The sequence below is a fragment of the Myxine glutinosa genome, chromosome 14 (genome assembly GCF_964187855.1).
Source record: "Myxine glutinosa chromosome 14, kmMyxGlut1.1, whole genome shotgun sequence".
NCBI lineage: Eukaryota > Metazoa > Chordata > Myxini > Myxiniformes > Myxinidae > Myxine > Myxine glutinosa.
In genome coordinates this window covers 55,592,407-55,613,738 of record NC_136274.1, presented here as the reverse complement: position 1 = coordinate 55,613,738, position 21,332 = coordinate 55,592,407, and the positions used below count along the sequence as shown (strand labels likewise).

Below are 21,332 nucleotides of genomic sequence, written 5' to 3'. Positions count from 1 at the left end.
AAGATGTAGGACAAAGGTAATCAATCAGTTATTGCTGCAATGGTAAAGGTTCATTAAAGACAAAATGTCTGCAGTAAATAGATATGTACACATGTACGTCCGACACAACAGCCTTGTATGTCCGACACGCGGAAGAAAGATAAATATTCTCTATATGAAGTAGAAACAATGTATTATTTTTGTTATTTCACATCATTTAGCATCTACCTCAAATGGTTATGGGTGATTTTAAAGAAAAACACAACACACTTGACAGAGATTTCCAGTTGAAAACCAACCGTCAGAAAAATCCTTTTTTTTCTTTCTTTTTTTTGTATACAAGATCGAGGCTCGTGTATGAGCTAACATTAATCTCAAAAAAACAAACAGACACATAAAACATATAATAAAAGGAGCGGGAGACAAGATGGGGAGAGCGGGAAGCAGAAAAAAAACAACAGTAGAGAACAGGGACATTGGGAGATCTGTGGGAAGGAGAGGGCTTGGGGAGAGGGGGCAGGGAGGGGGGGTGTGGGGGATGGGATGGGAGAGGGATAAAACAAATGTACACTGCTAGGACTTCAGGAAAGAAGTCGGTATTTCAAAAACGTGGATCTGGGGTGAATTAACGGGGGTAGAAAAAAATCAAGGTTTTGGATGGGGGAAGATAAGAGATGGTGGTGAACAGCTGTTTTAAAGACCTGGAGGGAGGAGAGGGATTTAAGAGAATGAGGGAATTTGTTCCAGAGGCGGGAGAAAATAGGAATGAAGGAGTGAAGGTGAGCAGAGAGTCTTGATTTTGGGAGTTTCACCAGAAGAAGGTTTCTGGCAGTAATTGTGTGACCTGAAGGAATATTTGAGCAGAGCACAAAAAGTTGAGCTGGGGGGGGGGGGGCTAGGCCGGAGAGGAGGCGGTCGAAGACAAACTCCACCAACCTACCTCAGGGGAGCGAGTGAAAGGCCCTCAGAATCAGCTTCATCGTGGGAGACACCAATGATTCTGAAAGCTTTGGTTTCTACAGCGTGAAGCCAATCTAGGGGTGAGGCAGGAGCACCAGCCCAGAGGGGAGAGCAGTATTCCATAAAGCTGCGGATAAAAGCTTCGTATGTGGTGAGGAGCTCATGTGTGCCAAGAAAGGACTTCGCACGATGGAGGATGCCCAGTAGGCGACTGGCTTTGGAGGCCAGCTTGGAAATGTAGGTTTCCCAGAAAAGATCATGGCAGATAGTGAGACCCAAAAGTTGAGACCCACAGAACTTCTTCAAGAGGTTGGTTCAGAAAGTAGATGGGAGGGTTGTCCAGATAGTCTTTTCAGAGAGACAAAGTGAGAGCATGAGATTTGTGAGGATTGAAAGACATGTTCCACTTGTTTGACCAGTTTGTGATTTTGTCCAGGTCTGCAGAGAGTGAGGAGGCTGCAGACTGCTGATCTGAGGGATGAGGTATGGAGCGGCAGAAAGTGGAGTCATCAGCAAAGAGAGAGGATTTTCAAGAGAGTCAGAGAGATCATTGATGAAGACCAGAAAAAGCACAGGGCCCAGAACACTGCCTTGAGGAACTCCAGCCTGAACAGGAACGGGAGATGAGAGAATTCCATTCAGGGCCACACATTGACTGTGACCAGAGAGGAAGTCTGCAAGCCATGCGTGGAGGTTACCATGGATACCATAAGAGGAAAGTTTGGTGAGCAGGCGGGGTGCCAGACCGCATCGAAGGCACGGGATATGTCAAGGGAGACAGCTCTGATTTCCTGTTTGGCATTGAGGACCTCCATCCATTGTTGAGACAGCAGAAGCAGCACGTCCCGAGTAGTGACCTGGTCTGAATCCAAAATGATCAGAGATCAAGCTATTGGAGAAGAGGAAGGATTTGATAAAAGAAGCGATGATGGGACCTTGCTGATGATTGGGAGCAGGCTGATTGGTCTGTAGTTGCAAGGATCTGTTTTTTGCACATTTTTTGTGTAAAGTGGTAATGTTGGCTGATTTCCAAGCAAATGGCAGATGACCTTGGGCAAAAGAGAGGGTGAAGAGAATAGAGAGAGGGTGAGAAAGAGTGGCAGAGCAGGATTTTAGGACCTGTGCACTGATGCCGTCTGGTCCAGTTGCAGAATCAGAGTCGAGGTTTGACAGAAACTTCTCCACCTCATCAGGAGGAGGACGACACGGAGTCCAGGAGCAGCTGGGTTCGACTGGATAAGGTGGGTACAGAGAGAGATGGTTTTGTGATACAAGATTATGAGGTAAACACAGAGTTTAGGCATTCAGCTTTTTGCACGTGCGGAGTCAGATGTGTAGCACCAGAAACAAACACCAGAAACAGATTTGACCAAACAACATGAGGACTTGAAGGAGAAAGACAGGTTTGAGAGTTCAGTCTTGAGAGTAGAGAGATGGTGTTTCCTGGCTCTCCTGAGGGTAGACACACACTTGTTCCGAGCTTTGTGAAAGGTCTGAACTGTCTCTGAGATTACCTTCCATTGGATTTGCCTTACATGAGGCGAAGGCAAGTTGTTTCAGGGCAACTGCCTCACCGCAATATTCAGTGTACCATGGATGGGAGGAAGGGTATGACAACTGAAGACGAGAAGGGATAAATCTGTGCATGAGAGAGAGAGCAGTTTACATTGGTAGAATTCCCAGGAAGAGTTGATGTCAGAGGCAGTAGAGATGGGAGACCAGTCCAGATAATTGATGGCTGCTTGAATACCATGCCAGTCGGCCCGAGTGAAATGCTGGACTTGTCGGCGCTGAGCAGGCTCTCTGAGAATGGCCAGAGAGATGTCCACTTCAACAAGCACATGATCAGAACAGATTGGAGCAGAAGAGCAGCAGACATTTGCAGGGACGTTTGTCATAATCAAGTCTAGAAGAGAAGATGCTCCGTTGACTGAGATCCGGGTCGGAAAATTGACAGATTGTGTCAGTCCCAATGAGTCGCAGAAGTCCTTTGCTGAGGTGCCATGGCTGGCGAGAGGGGTACCCATACCCAGCCAGCTGGCGTGATGACAGTTTAAGTCACCACATATGAGGAAGAGAGAGTTGGGATGAGTGGATAGAAGTTGGTCCATGTTGTCAGACAGCGAGATGTAAATAGAGTCACGTAATATATTTCATAGAATTAGTCATGTAATATAATTAAAAGATAGCGATATGTAATAGCTATCTCTGGTACGACCAATCACATGACGTTTTTAAAATTAATACAAGGTCGTTAATGTGGTGGTCCCTTAGATTGGTCTGTGATTGTTTTATACTCATTAAAAAATAAAAAAATAAAAAAACACCTTTAGGGGCCATTTTTTCCCCGCGAGCGGGGGTTGGCCTTTTTCTGGGACCGTGGTTGTTGTTGTTTTTCGGTCCCCTTTTTGAAGCAATGTTTTTACGGCCGGATGCCCTTCCTGCCGCCAACCCTTTTTGTCGCCTTTTACGACAAACAGGGAATTACCAGTGAACTGGTACTCAATTAGCCGACCTCGGAAGGATGACAGGCTGAGTCAACCCCCCTGGCGTTAATTCAGCGATCGACCGGGATTCGAACCCAGGATCCTAGGATCCTAAGCCGGCAGCCTAGCCGCTAGCCCAACACCAGGGATTGTTTTATACTCATTAGATGTTAGATATTACTGGAATAAAAACTGATGTATCACATTCACTTTTCCAGCAGCAGCTCATTAAAATGTCTGAAATTACATCCAAATTTACGGAATTGCCCTTTGTTCAATAATCAGATACTCTTTCATTCACAGATTGCAGTGAGGAGCAAATACAAGCCAAGGGACCCCAGGCATAACATATTGTACATTGTAACGTCAAGGAATACAAAATCCCAGGGTAAAGCAAGCAATCAATATTTTGTTGTTGTTACACAAATGAAATAAAACGTCTTTGGTTAATCTCCATTTTAAACACGTTATCTCTCTATAATGCAAGCAATCTCTGTGTGTCTGTCTGTGTTTATGTCTGTGACCGCTGTTTCTCGACAACCACTGGTCCGATCTAAGTGAAACTTGCCAGGTATATTGCTGGGGACCTGAGGATGTGCCTTTTCATGGTTTGATATTAATCGGACAAGTGGTTACCAAGTTATGGCCATTTATTTAGCAAACACATACGTTTTTTGTTTGCACATACGGCCACGCACGTGAACGAAGGAACAGCGAAGGACGAGAGCGAAGGAACGGCGAAGGACGAGAGCGAAGACCGAAGGAACGATGAAAGTTGTAATTTTTTTTTCGCACGTACGGTCAAGCTACAGCAAAGGAACCGCGTGTGTTTGTTGTTCTCTTCTGTTTGTGCTTTTCCTTGCGATGAAATTGCAAAATGGCAAAATATGTTGGCGCTAATTGAAGAATTGGCCATTAAAACTAATTTGCGATTAATCTTAACTGCAATATGCGAACTTCCGGACAGTGAGGCCTTATTTTTGGTACGTACGTCAACGTACGTATGTCCACGTACTTACCTCCCCGCACGAAGGGGCATGCACTAGTTATTCTTAATTAATGTAAAATAACGTAATTTAATTTCTGACGATGCACAAATGAAATACTTTTAATTCATGGCTCACGTAGCTGAAGCAAACAGCCATGGGTGGGCAACCATTGCACGTGCTTGATGAGCACAACGGCTTTCTCCTGCAAGGAACTCGTAATATATTATGCTAGCAGGTGCTAGCTGATCTTTTCCCAGCAGTGGTTTCAGGACGTGTTGGATATTGAAAAATCTTGTTATTGGCCTCATGGCGGTTACTCTTTTGCCTACGGGCTGGTGGCAGCACTGCCTGACCCCACATCCCAATTTGCACTTTATAGCGGCCTTTGGTGGTCTCAAAACAGATGTCAAGGCAAACATGCGGTGGCGTAAAACCTTGCCCAGATTCTGATGTCCCTACACCCAAAATTTGGGGCCTCTTGGTGGTACGGTTTGGCCATGAAAGAATAACGTTCAAACACTTCAAAATATGTGTATATAACTGCACGAGCAGATACCTGCGGAAATTCTGTGCAATGTATAATACGACTTCAACAATACAATGCAAGGAAGTTTAATATTGTTGGAATTAAATATGTTCTTGTCATGTGCTCCTCTTTGCTTGAAATCAAAATATGTTGCAACTAGAGTCCTTGAAATACTGGGATTAGCGACATGATGCGTCCCAAAAAGGTCTGGTCACGTGGGTCATGGGCACCATTTTGTATCCATCAATAGCACATCGAATGAGCACACCACAGCTCATCATTATTTCTTTTAATGACAGGATAATGTGCCATTTTATGCACCAATCGATCGGAGAAGTATTTCAAAATGAATACATTCCCTGCAGACGCTGGAAAGAAAAAACTTTGGGAAAATAGAGTTCGTTGGTAAAGATGGAATCAGACTCTGGGGTTTCTGTGCCAGATAAGTTATAGTCCCGTGTGTGTATGTTTAGTTGTTGAGCTGTAATCGCATTATCGTTGACAGTTAGGTCCACCTCATAAACAGACGTAAATAATGATGGAAACTTGCATCGATAAATTTATGACAAGTAAATACGATTTAAAAATACGATAAATTAAATTAAATTAATTAATTAATTAATATCAAGTAATTAATTAAATACGATAATTTCAAGTAAATACGACAATTGCGTGTGTAAAGTAAGTTTGTTTATTCAAATTAGTCCAAGTGTTGTAGTTAACATTGGTTAACAAAATGTCATGAACCATGACATGGTGATGCCTCCGTTGACATTATGTTTTCAGGTTGTCCGTCCGTCCGTGATAGGTTTTCATTACCGCGATAACTTGAGAACGGCTGAAGGGATCTTAGTCAATCTTGGTGCAGGTATATATAATGAGATAAAGATGAAATGGTTAAATTTTGGGTTCAAGAGGTCAAAGATTAAAGGTCAAAATCTGTAATAGGTCTATAACTTGAGAATGGCTAAAGGGATCTAATTCAAACTTGGTGCAGGTATGTATAATGATGTAAAGATGAACCGATTAGATTTTGGGGTCACGAGGTCAAAGGCCAAAGGTCAAGTTAGTTAAAAAATCCTGTTACTGCGATAACTTGTGAACCAGTGATGCGATTCTGACCAAATTTGGTACACTTATGTGTAATGATGTAAAGATAAACTGATTCGATTTTGGGTTCAATAGGTCCAAGGTTATAGTCCAGCAGCTAAGGGGAGTGACCCCTAATTCTCTGATAGTTTTTTTTATCTGCTGATTATTCATCTTAGGGGTGAAAATGAGATCTATGATGGTGTGGACCTGTCACCCTTGAGTAATTTTAAATATTCAAGATGGCGTCCAAGATGGCTGCCACGAAGGACTAAAATTCGAAAATTCCTATTATTTCAATGTTTTCTGCCATAAAGCAATGATGTTTTGGCCAAGATATGTTTTTTTGGGTCCAATGGATTCAATAGAAAGGGTTTGAGAAGTATTGGGTGTACCGTTGCTGTGGTAACTAGCAATATAGCTACCATTAAGCTGGTAAAAGGCAGTAAAAATGACAAAACGTCCAAGATAATATGAATAGAGCATTCTTTGTATTTCCTAGGTATATAAAATTGACTACAATAAATTCGATAAAAAGGATGAATGAGGTTAAGATTTTCTGTTGCCATGGTAACCACCTTAAATAGCTTCCAAAACTACCGCTTTCATGGCCGAAACTAAACAAACTGTCATATCATCAAAGATGAACAACATAGAGCAGTATGATTTGTTCCTGGATATTATCATTTAGGGCCATACAAGATGACTACAGGAAATAATAATAATAATAATTCATTTATTTTGTATAGCGCTTTTCATGAAGCCCAAAAGCGCTTTGACAGAGTGCAAAACATAATGCATAACAAAACATGAAAACAACAATTGCAAAAAGACAAGAATCAATAGGGAAATATTTAAAGCAAAAGGAGGGAGAAGGAGAAGTGATAGTCAGGGGTTAAATGCTGTGGGTTGAATGTTGAATGCAGTGCTGAACAGGTGGGTCTTGAGTGATGTTTTGAATGTGGTGAGTGAGGAGGAGTCTCTGATGGTGTGCGGTAGTGAGTTCCAGAGGGTGGGAGCAGCGATGGAGAAGGCCCTGTCCCCCCAGGATCTGAATTTGGTCCGGATGGGGGGGGGGGGGGTCAGGAGGTTGGTACCAGCAGAGCGGAGGTTGCGGGTGGGAGTGTGTCTGGAGAGGAGGTCAGCCAGGTAGGATGGGGCCAGGTTATGAAGGGCTTTGTAGGTCAAGAGGAGGATTTTGTACTGGATTCTCTGGGAGATGGGGAGCCAGTGAAGCTTGTAAAGGACGGGGGTGGTGTGGTCACGGGTCCGGGAATGGGTGAGTAGACGGGCAGCGGAGTTCTGAATGTATTGGAGTTTATTGGTGATTGTTGAGGGTGAACCATAGAGGAGGCTATTGCAGTAGTCCAGATGGGAGGTGATGAAGGCGTGGATGAGGGTTGCTGCAGCCGTGGAGGAGAGGGATGAGCGGAGACGGGCGATGTTTTTTTTTCAGGTGAAAGAAGGCTGTCTTTGTGAACAAAGATCCAAATGCGATCAAATTGACCACAGAGATTGCAAAGAATATCAAAAATAGAATTGCATCGAGAATGCCATAGATTACATGTAGGTGACAACTACCATTAAAGAGACTACGTGAGCACACACGAATGTTCATGTTAGAAAACAATCTATCTTTGGCTTGCAGGCATTTCAGTTTAGAGTGGTGTCACAAAAGTAATGTTCTGACACAATGGGTCATTGGGTATTTGCAGATGGATACAGATGTGTATACGTCCCCAGGTTCAGTTGAGAGACATCTAGTAATTTTCGTCATCGTCGTCTGCCTGTAGAGCCTGCTTTGTTCTTTCGTTGAAACAACCCTGGCCACCCCGACATGCACAGAAAACTGAGCAGGCAAGGTTTGCACTGTTGCAACCACATCTTTGTGTCTTGCAAGGGATCTCACTACTGCAAGAACATCTGACGAGTTTCAGTCAATCATCTGGTGCTAGGGGGATGTCACTGGGAAGAGTTGTTGGGAAAAGTGTTTTGGAGCCATCTTCCCGTGACCATCCAAATGCTGTTGGATCCATTCTCGGTGGATCTGGTTACAGTGCATTCCTCCAGACTGCCACCTGAAGGTGAGCGCGGGCCACATTTTCCTTGAATGCCTCATTTGTTGGAGGCAAGGAAGCCAGCTTTGGTGCACCAGCCACACTCCAGCCCACTTTGCTGGCCCACATTTTCTGGCGTGCCTCTGTCAATGACGTACATTTAGTCTGGCCATAACAGGCCAGAATGAATGGTGTTGCCTGGGAGGTGATCTCCAACAGAACGCGACTTGTGTCACCTATGTAGCTTAGGGCATGAACGCCAGCTCTCAGGACTCTGAGTGCCACAGCCTTTCCAATTCCGAAGTATGTTGCCACTGTATCGCAACCAGTGAGTCCATGTGCTGCTAACAGGTCTGGGATGATTTCACGATGCTGGTCAACGGTGGCATTGATATCAATCACTGCATGACCATGAGTTTGCGAAACCATCAGGACAGAGGTTGAAGCTGGTATGTCACCTTGGCAACAGAAGTGAAGCAGAAGAACAAAGATGTCAGCGTCATCTGCAACCACAAGCACTTTCTTAGCCTTCACCTCTGCCACTTGTTGAACAATAATAGTATCCGCCTCCTCCTGCGTTGTTTTCATGTCCTGGCGCTTGATGATGACACCACTATTAATCTCCACTGGCACAGGGTCACTTCCAGTGAGAACAGGCTTGTGCTGTGTGGTCATCCTTGTGGGATGCCATGTCCTTGCATATTAGGTCGATGAGTTGCATCTTGTTTCTGGTAAGTCAGCATGACCTTCTCTGGTGGTAGACGCGTGGTGCACCGCAGAGTATACACCCTGCTTGCTCCCTTGTCTCGCCCTTGCCTTGTGCTGTCCTTCATGCTGTCTGCTTTGTATCTGAAAGTATAGAATTGGTATGGTAGGGGTAATTCGCAGATATGTAAACAGCATCCATTTTATTTGCAGCATGAAGTTGCGCTCCTCTTTAACTTGTCTCATATATGGCCAGAGTGCAGACTTAGGTGAACTGATTACTACCATTTTTTGTCAGATGGATGTGATGTGTTCATAAGAATGGTACATGCATGTCAATTTGTGTGGTTATGGTTACAGTACATGCTTAAATCTGTTATTGATGAACATCACAATAGCGTTGATTCCTTTATTGTTGGTGACTCACCTGTCAAACACAAGATATACGTCAGTCTTCTTCAGGCATCCCTGGATGTAGCTGCAGAATCGGTCCAGATAGTCTTGCACTGTGCCAGATGTCGGCCATGGTACTACCCATAGTACAGTACAACCATCCAGGAATGATGCCTCTACATCCTTCTCAGCATTTCTGCTTGATACCTCCACTTTGATGGCATTCTTGAGGTTGGCCTTGGTTTTGGCTTCACGCATCTGACCATCTGCATCAAACATGTTAGTAGGATAAGGTGAAAGTTCATGAGCCATGATGCTGTCAGAATCTAGGCTACGTGGGCCAGACTGCAGTCCCATGGCTCTGGCATAGATAGTCTCGGTGTCAAAAACTTTGACCTCACCTACTTTAAGGTGTTTCCGGGTGACTGCCATTGTATTTACAGTCTTGGTTATGGTATCATGAAAGCCACCAGGCCAGCTTTTCTCGAACGTCTCCATTTGGTTTTCACCCAGAGTGACGGCATTGTTGACATCGACTGATGGGTGGACTACAACCTTTCCAGTCACCACATTGACTAGTCCATCTTGATGCTGCTCTGGATCTAGCGGATCTGTGCTGAGTTCTACTTTCTCACGCAACGCATTCCTGTCCTGGGCATCGGCCTTGATTCTGGCTGGCATCTCTTCCTTGTGGTAGGTTTGCGCAGGAGGACCTTCCCTGTCCCTCATTTGGTTCAAGTCATTAATGATTACATTGCATGTATGTAGACTGTATGCCCAGGTTTTCAGGGTTTCGGGTTTCAAGGTGATGCCCACTATACCTCTGCGGCCATGTCCATATCGCATGGTAGTTTCAATGGCCATATCAGTCCATATGCCATTGAACAAACCTGAGGTGTGATGCATTGTGTGCTCTCGGGCCATGAAGTGTTTGCAGACTTCACGGGGAAGACGTTCCATAGTACGCAGGTAGTACAGGGCAAATTGGGTATGTCCTGCTGCAAAGAAGAGAGGTATCATTTCTTTGACAGTATCGAGATGGAGTGCCCAGTCTGCCTCTCGCTCAGCTCGAATGTATTTGAGGATGGTGAAGACGGGTTTAATCAGGCAATCTACCCAAAGCTGTGATGTTTTGCTTCTCGCAGAAACAGCATCTAATTCCTGTAGTAGGTCATCCATCTTTTGAAAGTTGTGCTTCCCAAAGAGAGGTCGCAAAAGTTCCTCTACCAGCATCCTGAGAGCTCTTATATTTTGTGGGAACTTCTTGCCGCTGAGCATTTTCAGTACACCACCGAAAGCAGCACTTAGTATTTCTACTATCCCAGGGTCAGCCATCAGTGTACCATTGCAGCCACAGTAACTCATCAATACCACCCAGTCTCAGATAGAAGTTATGGAACCTGGCTTCATTCTCCCAGAGAACATGCAATGCAACGCGGTATAGTTGCTGGTCAAGCGTGAGGATTGTGTATCTCTGCCTGGCAGCCTCTGATATCTGCTTTGCCTTCACCATTTCTGTCATCATTGTTGCTGCATCTGCAGGAGGCTTATCAATGAGTGGAAGATAAACAACTTTCGTCTTGGGTGCCAACGAATGACCTTGCTCTCAACACATCTTTGTGTTGTAGCCATTGAATTCTGGACATTTGTCAATGGTGATAACATCCTGAATAAAGGCAAAGTCATTTTTGGCAGCTCTCTTCCATGACACATCCTGATGATGTAGGATAGCTGATGAGAGTGAGGATGTTTGGAGCTCTGCCATTGGTGGTTTCTTTTGACGTGAAGTTTTCAGATTCGCTCTCTTGTCCATCTGCAATTGGCTTGGCCATTTCACTCTTCTTTAGGCGAGGAATGGTTTCACTTGGTGGGGTGTCATCTTCAATCTTCATGGGTCGGTTGCATGATGATCATTGCCAACGAGTGCGTGGAGAGCTTTCCATTTGGGGAACTTATGTCAGTGTCAAAGTTGTCAGCCACAACCTGGATAAGACCATCCTTGGCATCAGATATTCCCTGTTTGACAGGATCAGCAGATGCAGCAACAGCAGCTGAGCTCTTAAAGCGCAGTAACTCATCATAGCTGCATGTGATGCGATAGTCATACATATGACCAACAACTGTCTTCGAGTCCCTCAGAAGTATTCCAAGTGCCACTTGTAGAGGAGTTGGATTGTTCGTTATCACGTCTGTGATAATATTGGCAATCAACAGCGCTGGTAAAGTTTTGTCCAACTTTGTAGACAGCAGCCAGTAACCTCATCAATGTACTAATGCATACTCAGCAGCAATATTCATATCGATGTGCACTTGGTACGTAGACTTGTCACAGGTGATTGACTTACACTCCTTCACCACATGCTTGGCCAAAATGCTAATGCTTCTCTCAATGTCGTCACTCTCGTCATCGTCCTTAACCATCATCAGCATCAGGGCAGCATTCTTGTGGAATGCAATTAGGCTGGCATAACCAGGAGTTGTAATGACAACAAGGTCATCACCGAAGTACCGTCGCAACTCCTCTACGAGACGGTAGCGTGTGAGCGCACAGCCATGGCTATCCTGGTATTCCTTGAAGAGTTCAACTGAGTTCCAAATCCGACTTCTGTCGGCCTGTATGATTTATATCACATGCTGCAGGGCTTCATCTGTCTCTGACTGTTTGGATGTGCCTTTTGGATCCTCTGAAAGGCACCGGTTGCTCACAAATAAGCTCATGCAGTCCTTGTGATAACGAGTGTCAACTGCATGCAAGTCACTGATGGCACCTTCAATGTGACTTTGGACTTCATTTGCCCAGTGGTCGTTACGAGAATGACATTTTTCAAGAAGATATTCTTTGTAGGGCTTACCAGCATGCTCAGTATGGGTTGAACCACACAGGAAGGATGGTCTCCATCTTTTAGGATTCTTTGGATCCTTGTTTATTTCACAGGCTTTGCCACAGTACAGGCAATGAAGCTTGAAGTCAAACACTGACGATGACCGTCGTAATATTTTGGCTGGAGGGCACCCTCATTATTCTTAGACTTGGCGAGGTTTGTTTTTGATGTATACCGAGACACGCAGTTTCTGTGGTAATAGATCTTCAAGTTCTCATTTTCAGCAAGCTGTGTTTCAAGTTCTACATGCAAGGTGTCCCCATAAACTTTGCTCGCATTGATGATCGTTTCTATTCGTGCCACACCAGTAGTCTCTGAGAGCGATGTCTTCTCATCACACTCAGTGCCATACCGGAACTTAAACACGCAGCCCTGCTCCATGGTTTAGCTCTAGATTAAAACAAAGAAAGCAAATATTAATTAAGTATTAATGTTGACAATTTTAGGGAAAGAATGCTCTATACACGTCACATCATGTCATTCCAACTTTAGAATCCTATTGTCATCAGAATATCTGAAACGTAATGGTAATCAATGTGATATTAGTAGAAAAAACATGTTTATCAAAACGTTACAGTACCCATTCATGGTAGCATCTTTGTGGTTACCAAGGCAACATCAAAGTTTATTTATCAAATCCAACCGGGATAGCCAAATCCAAATCCAATGGGATAGCCTGGTGTTGGCTTAGCGGTTAGGGTGCCGGCTTGGGATCCTAGGATCCTGGGATCGAATCCCGGTCGATCGCTAATTTAACACCAGGGGGGTTGACTCAGCCTGTCATCCTTCCGAGGTCGGCAAATTGAGTACCAGCTTGCTGGGATGAATGATCACGGTGTGTACCCCAGTTTAGAATAGGTACACCATATCCCTGCGCATCATTAGAGGTGACTCGGGGTTGGCGCCAGGAAGGGCATCCGGCCATAAAAACATTGCCTCAAACAGAGAATCCATGATTGTCATGGGGCCCGCAAGGCTAACCCCTGCTCTAGCGGGGAAAATGACCTTAAAACGATCATTCATTCATTCATTCAACCCATCATGATCTTAGGGTTAGAAAACATTTAATTGAGGCCAAAAATGTATGGTTTTATGTTATATATCTTTAACACTTATTTCAAACATCAGAATGGTCACTTTAGATGGTTGCCATGGCAACAGAAAATAGTTTTTCATCAAACCTGTTTTATCCAATACATTGTGGTCATTAGCATATACCTAGGAAACAAAAACAATGCTCTAATAAACATTTTCTTGAAATTTATGGCAGTTTTGCCATTTTTAACCACCTTTTACCAACTTAATGGTAGCCATATTGCTAATTACCATAGCAACGGTACATCCAATACTTCTCAAACCCTTTCTATCGAAATTATTGGACCCCAAAACATATATCTTGGCCAGAAAATAATTTATTTCTGGCAGAAAACATTGAAATAATGGGAATTTTTGAATTTTACTCCTTTGTGGCAGCCATCTTGAATATTTAAAATTGCTCAAGGGTGACAGGTCCACACCACCCTAGATCTCATTATATACACCCCAAAGATGAATAATCAGCAGAGAAAAAAACTATATCAGACATTTTGGGGTCAGGGGGAAATTTGGCCTTTGGCTGCCGGACTATTAAAGGTAAAAGTCTAACTATCTAATAGGTCTATAACTTCAGAATGGCCAAAATGGATCTAATTCAAACTTGGTAAAGGTATGTATAATGATGTAAAGATTAACCGATTAAATTTTGGGTTCAAGAGGTCAAAGGACAGAGGCCATGTCAAGTAAAAATGTGATACTTGTGAACAGTTGAAGAGATTTAAATTAAAACTTGGTACAGGTATGTATAATGATATAAACATGACCTGATTAAATTTTGGGGTAAAGAGGTCCAAGGTCAGAGGTCATGTCAGGTAAAAATGTGATAACTTGAGAACTGCCGTCCCTATGGGCTACGCCGTAAAAATAGGACCACAGGTCCTGAAGCTCACCAGGATCAGGAGCAAGTCAATTATGTCATAAAATATTGAAATTTTGTTCATGTACATAATCTGGTCACGTGATTGGTTGAATGGAAGCCTTCTTGATGCTGATTACAGTGATAAATGTTTACAGGTTGTGTTTTTACAGGTTCCAGGTCATGATTTTGGCTGCGTGCATGGCTGCACTGCTGATGCGACGGCCTCTGTAAATAAGAGCACAATATTTTTTTGCATTTTAGGCCCGATTTCAACCTGTTAACGAGCGCAGCTTTTGAGGCGGACAATACACCTTCGTTCGGCATCAGATGTAAAGCATGTGGCAAAGTTTCATAAAACGTGTGTGTTTGGCTCAAGTGATAATGACTGGTGTGTACAGACCCACTGACTGACTTGCCTACGGACACTGCTCGACTAGAAACGGACACATTACTTTTCACGCACAATGAGCACAGGTTCGGTGCTCCGCGCACGATGGAAACAAAAATGGTGCCGATTTAGGGATGCTACTCCGATGATAATTGGCACTACTCTGATAGACTCGAACTGCAATTCCACCCACCAACCCTAAGCACTCAACATCCTCCCTTTGCTTCCCGCCCCCGCCCCCCCCTCCCCCTCTTAAATAAATAAATTCTTACCTCCTTAAAATGGTGGAACATTTAACTGTTTCCCCTCCCTTATCCACCTTGATACTATGTCATTACTCATTACCAACTTTGCCAACACCGATGTCCCCATAACCTACGTTCCTACTTTCCTACCTTCCAAACTTCTCCTTTCACTCCATTCACAATCTCAATAGAAGTGAGATATGTTCTGAGAGACAATGATCGAAATACCTTCAGATCCCCATTTACAATCTCATGTAATCACAAGATATGTCCCATGTAAATTCCATGGAATTGCCACTCTGAAGTGCTTGGGAATTGCCCAATTGGGTTAATAAATGATCCTACATTAATTATCCTTTGTGATGCACGAGCAAGTTGCCCGTGCCCGCAGAGGATTCTGAACAGGGTAGGGATGGATATGGCACAAATGCAAATGGCGTCTTCGGTCACCGAGCCACCAAATTGGGAGCAACAATTCACATTTATTGCCACATGTGATGCAATTTAGATGCTCTACTTGCAAATTAATAATAGCATATACTGTATATAGTACACTGCACTACAAACGCTACTCAATCGAGTGAAGAAGATATAAAATAACAGCCGCCGTGCTGGACAGACAGCCGAGACACTCCCAAGCAGATAAAGGTCTTTCTTTGCCTATATTGTACTTGGTTCAACTGGAATGCTGGGTAGCCAATCAGGCACCTCCCCAGGGTCATAATCCAAGGTGGAAGTCAAGTAGTGGTCCTTAGCTGGTGAGGTGAACTTAATGGGGAGCGTTGAGTGCTCCAAAACTCAAATATCTTCTAAAAGGTTTTGTAGCACATCTGCCATTCTAAAACAACAATGTGTGGGAATTTGTGGGAAGAGTTTATATTACAGTTACTAGCAACGGTACCCGCCCTACGGGTGGGGTTTCAATTGGGAGTCCCAAATGGAAAGGCAAAATATCAGAAATTGAAGGCTTTTTTTTTATTTTAAACGATTTATATAAACATCCGTTAAATCATATCACATGCAAATCATCAAAATTGAAACAGTATTTGTCAAATTTCAATAAAAGCCGCATCACTGTTCATATCAGTAAATATTATTCCATTGTGTTTGGAAAAAGACCCCTGGTGTTGGGCTAGCGGCTAGGGTGCCGGCTTAGGATCCTAGGATCCTGGGTTCGAATCCCGGTCGATCGCTGAATTAACGCCAGGGGGGTTGACTCAGCCTGTCATCCTTCCGAGGTCGGCAAATTGAGTACCAGTTCACTGGTAATTCCCTGCTTGTCGTTAAAGGCGGCAAAAAGGGTTGGCGTCAGGAAGGGCATCCGGCCGTAAAACATTGCTTCAAAAAGGGGACCGAAAAACAACAACAACCACAGTTCCCGAAAAAGGCCAACCCCCGCTTGCGGGGAAAAATGGCCTCTAAAGGTGGTTTTTTTTTTGTTTGTTTTTTGTGTTTGGAAAAACTGGAAAAATTATTGGAAAAACAATTTAGCCTATTTTACTCCAGGGGGTCCCGGGATTACCCACCCAAAATATCGTTGCGATCGGTTCAGCCGTTTTTGCGGTACCTGGGAATGGACGGACGGACAGACAGACAGAGACAGACATTTGGTGAATTATAGTAAGATTGAATGGTGGTGACGGTGTCTAAGCTGCAGCGTACCGTTACAGTGCCCGATTACGGTAACAATTTGCTTTGAAACAAACAACGAAACAACACGCCCATTCTATACCAAAGCCTATTACTACCACACACGCTTGCAAAATACTGCAATTACTTTAGTTCATGTGACAAGAAAATATCCGAGTTGTTTTTATGCCTCCGCCCCCGAAGGTGGCCGGAGGCATTACGTTTTCGGGTTGTCCGTCCTTCCGTCTGGGCTAAACCGACTTTTTCTCAGCAACCACATATCCGATTGAGACAAAACTTTCAGGGTAGGAGTGACACCCATGCAGAATGTTTTTATGATAATTGAGGTCATCGGTCACAAGGTATGGCAGCTATCTTGGATTAAATGCAAATAATTAAAAAATAATTTCTCGGAAACCACTGAATGGAAACATTTTAAACTTGGCACATCTTCAAGTACTCCCAATGGGGAACAAAAGCATAATGATGACATCATAGGTGAAGTGGTATACCAGCCAAAAATGTTTTAATCGAATTCCTCATCCTAAAAATCTGAAATTGCATGCACATGATATACGGCCCATTTGTATTGAAATATTAAATTTATGACATCATTGGTCACACGGGTTGGCAGCCATATTGAATTTAACCTTAAACCTTAAAAATACATCTTCTCCCAAACCACCAAATAGATTGGCTCTAAACCTTACGTGTGTCATTGACTAGGCATGGCGATTAAAAGTTGATCGTGAAAACGTCATTGGTCACATGGTGTGGCAGCCATATTGGATTGAAGGAAATATTAAACAATGATGTCTGAAACTGCTCATCATATCGATGCAAAACTTTACAAATGTCATCTTGCACAATTGCTGCATATAGTTTGAAAATGACATCGTAGGTCATGTGGTTTGACAGCCTTCTTGGATAGAAAAAAAACAAACCTTATCCAATCAACACGAAACTTCACATACGTGATCCCCTACCCATACATATGCGGAGCGCAAATTTTGATGTAATTTATCATGTAGTTTGGCAGCCATATTATCTTAAAAGCCGATTTTTGTTAACCCCTTCTCCAAAACCGCTTCACCGATCGATGTTGAAACCTGCTATGTCTGGTAAAAATACGATACTTGAGAACAGCTGAAGGGATTTAAATCAAACTTGTATATTTTTATGACAGTCATTGGGGGCATCTACCCATTGTCACGGGCAGGGACTACGGCGACGCATATTGGCGATGGAGAGGTTTCATACACAGATACATAGTGGTGGCTGCATTCATGAGCCATTGCTATTAAGTACTTTGACTTGAATCAAAAATTCATGCCTTTTAAATGGAGACTACAGGAAATATGAGATACACAGCTGCCCGGCAAGCTTGTGCCGCAAGATAAATGCTGTACTATATATATACATATTGTTACGGTTTTTAGAACCTTCACTTTGTATAATAATAATTCTTGTAAATATCCCCCTTTGTAAAGGTGGCACCCTAGTTAGGCCATGTACAACACGTAGCAAACCATAGGCTTCTTCTTTAGTTATTTCATTAGTCTATGTTTCAGTTAAGGATCTGTTTCCAATAGTTTGACTCTGCGTTGTGTTAATCAAATAACCTAGGCCCCTTCAATTATCCCCAATCTCTCTCTCTAACGTGCCAGTAGCCGTATTGCAGCGTTCGCTGCCTTTTTGGTTTGTTTGCTGGCCCCAAGCCGCCATTATGCACGCGGGCAGAGTGGGAGAAAAAGGGAGGAGCGGCCAGGAACCTAGGTGCGGCCCCATCAACGGGTCACGAGGGGAGGTACTGATGAACCCTCGTGACCAATCCGGGCCGAGGCGTGTTCACCGGTAGGTGGAGCAAAGCGGACACGGCTTAATACGCGAGGCTGGCAATAAAAGCGCGAGCGCGAAGCCTTTTTACGGAGAGGATTCGGGAGATGAACCGGGAGGGGATTCGGGAGATGAACGAGAGAGCAGATGCGGGGGAGATCGGCAGATGCGAGCGAACAGCGCAGAGGCGGCGAATATAAGAACATTGCGCGGAATATCGTTTGGGACGATCGGTTTTGACACGAACCGCTGTTGGTTTTGAGCGCGTTCGGCACGCTATACGTACGCGCATTCCCACCCCTCGCATTTGTAAAGTCCGGTCGAACGCCAACGATGCCAGCTGCCTGCCATTCTCCGCTGCGGACCCAGAGCCTGGAACCATCTGCCTGGACCTTCCTCCCCTACCAGCTACCTTTCGTGTGTCTGTCTGTTTGTGCGGGCGCTTATATAACGCGCTTCAAGATCAATGCGCGCCATGCCCGTGATGGTATCTCATCAGCCCTGGTTGGCTGGTGGGGGCTCCCTGGCTCCACCTTTGATGACGAGGTGGTGCCACGCCCATGATCCGACGGCTCCTCCTCCTTCTTCTCCAGCTTAACCATGTGCGTAATGGAGGTTTTGGGGCGATTTGAGCGAGCCCCAGCCAAAGGGCAGCGAACGCTGCCGGCAATTGCATTTTGGTGGCAATTGAAAGGGGATTCTACCATATTTCATTTGGTGCAATGCAGTGTCCACTAGTGGGAACAGAGCCTTAAACTAATACACATAATAAGGAGATAACTACTGAACAGGGAGATCTATGATTTGCTATGTGATTGTATATGGCCTAACTACGGGACGACCTTTGACCTTTACACATAACACGGAGGGTGATATTTTACAACAATTCATTGCACTTACAACAATACAAAAAAACACAACAATTCTCAAATCCACAATATATATATATATATATATATATATATATATATATATATATATATATATATAGATATATATATACACACACATTATGAAACAAGCACACATCTGCTACACCTCTCTTTAAAATCCTTTTTTTTTGTTATCTATATGTCTTTACACCTAGTCAAGTTATTCTTGATCCTTTCTGATAACAGATTAATGGCAGTTAAGGCTGCAAAATAAATGCAATGTAATTACTACATTTATTTCTGCCGTCAAGTCAGTGAAACGAAAAAAAACATTACTTTAAAATGCAAGTTAAATGTCATTGTTTATGGCACGGCCACAACTTAAAAATTTGTTTTAGCATAAGCACCCTCATTTCTTTTTTTTATGCGATTGATGGGTGGGAGGAGGGAGGGCTGGGGGGGGGGGGTAGGGCGGAGGAAGGAATATATATACAATGTCCAGACAAATACACGGTCTAGTTAAGCGTTATTGTCTCGGTAGATTCAAACATTTACAGATCAATGAAGGGACCGACCGTGCACAATGTACACGTTTGGAAAAATACACTGATAAGCAAATGCTTTCTCTGGAAGGATCATCAAATGAACCCACCTATGCATTTTCTTCATCATGCACTGGAAGAGGCTTAGTCTCACCATCTGCCACAACATTTCCTGCATCACCATAAAGGTGGCTTCAGAAGCCACTCACAAACTGGAAACCCCCAGTCAATTCAGGTTTTTCCTTGGAAAAACTAAGCTACACAGTCTATGAGGCCTTTGGTCATAGCTCAATGGAGTACTGCTCTCCACTAAAAGCTGGCACCCCAACATCACATCAGCCTCTCCTCGATTCTGTGGAATCTAATGGTCTCAAAATTATTGGAATCTCCCATGAGGGGCCAAAGTTGTAGTTTTTTTTTTTTTTTTTGCTCTCAGATCGGACAGGTGTCTGTTTTCTTCCATTTATTCTCAAAGCCCAATACCCACCATGATGTATGCATTCTTCCAGTAACGTCCTTCTTAACCTTCCAAAATCCAGGTTGACTGCTCACCTGAACTCTTATTCCACACTTCTCCCATCCATGGAACCAGCTTCCAGAGGCTGTTCTATCCACTCACTCTTCCCTTAAAGCAAGCAGTGCTCCACCATCTCTTCTCATCCCAAATTCTGAACCATGATTTTTTTTTTTTCCACCTCCATTAACCCTTTCCAACCCAATCATCTTACTTCCTCGTTTGCTTCCTCCCCTCCTTCATTTTCTCTTTTCCTGTTAAGTATTAGCATCAATTCATTCACATGATGTTTGTTTGTCCCACCATCAGATCTACCTTGCTCTTCCATGAGCCTCACTCCTGTAAAGAAAAAGCAAAATAATAAATAAAGAGTAACCACTTTAGCCTTTGGTGTTTTGGTCTACGAAGGTGGTCCTAGATAAACGTACTGATCGTTACAGAACATGTTAACACGAGTTTACATCAACACCAGCCGTATAATCAAGGACGTATAATCATTCGTAATATGTAGATGAGCCCTAAATTAATTAATCCAAATAGAAGAGGTCAAACGTCACCGCCGCCGCCTGTGTGCACTGTAACGATGTCTGCCTGCCACGTGTGTTTGGTTCTGACACACGAGGCGCCGAAACATAAATCAATCACATTTCAATTTCATTCAAGCGAATAAGTCCGAACGAGAACCTAAAAGTAAAAGCGCGGACTCGGCCGCGGCCGAAGGCGCCAAATATCCCGCCTTTTCTCAACGGTCACAGTCGCCGGGGCCGATCCCGCCATAAGTACCAGAGGTAGGCCGGATTCACATGTTGTGAGGTAAAATAAATGAAATAATAAAATCTCGCGCCGTGACTCGGGAGTTGTGAAAACGAAAGATGTACCATTGAAGGTTGTACTCACTTCATAAACTGTCCCCTCGACCCGAAGCCGAACTAAACACGTCTCAATAAGAATATTTCTGGAGGTAAGTGGGCGGGGAATAACGTCATTGTTTGCATTCACTCCTCCTTCCGCCCCGCCTATTATGTCATCTTCTTCTTCATTATTATTTAACTTCCCGTCAATCTATTCGATCAAAATCCACGTTTTTTTTTGTTTGTTTTTTTTACACACAGTTTTACAAATCCCCACAGTTTAATTACTATGTAATCATGTTTTATATTTGGAGCAGACTACAAAACGGCGTGATTAGAAATACACAATACAAGTTGAGTATAATTACAACTATACTACGTTTACTTTATCACCTTAGCATCGCCTTGAATGTAAATTTGTAATTCTATATCCAA

At 43.6% G+C, this 21,332-nt stretch overlaps 2 protein-coding genes across 12 annotated transcripts in view; both read right to left on the bottom strand.

The window, feature by feature from the left end:
* The window catches only part of LOC137439803 (CTP synthase 1), a 70,271-nt gene extending 49,202 nt beyond the window's left edge, over positions 1 to 21,069 (bottom strand). For 3 of the 11 annotated variants that reach the window (XM_078768451.1, XM_068135910.2, XM_068135904.2), the window contains exon 1: positions 20,944 to 21,067. In XM_078768451.1, coding sequence (XP_078624577.1) covers positions 20,944 to 20,948 — 5 coding nt within the window. In that variant the 5' untranslated portion in view covers positions 20,949 to 21,067. Of the gene's footprint in view, positions 1 to 20,924 lie in introns of all 11 variants that reach the window. The other 8 variants (XM_068135911.2, XM_078768453.1, XM_078768450.1 and 5 more) reach the window with 7 other exon arrangements.
* Positions 7,140 to 9,357, bottom strand: LOC137439804 (uncharacterized). Its single transcript, XM_068135912.2, has 2 exons — positions 9,219 to 9,357; positions 7,140 to 8,935 (listed from the first exon to the last, which is right to left on the bottom strand). Exon 2 carries the CDS (start codon positions 8,759 to 8,761, stop codon positions 8,081 to 8,083), a length of 681 nt encoding a protein of 226 aa, XP_067992013.2. The 5' UTR covers positions 8,762 to 8,935; positions 9,219 to 9,357; the 3' UTR covers positions 7,140 to 8,080.
* Positions 21,070 to 21,332: the final 263 nt, after the last annotated feature.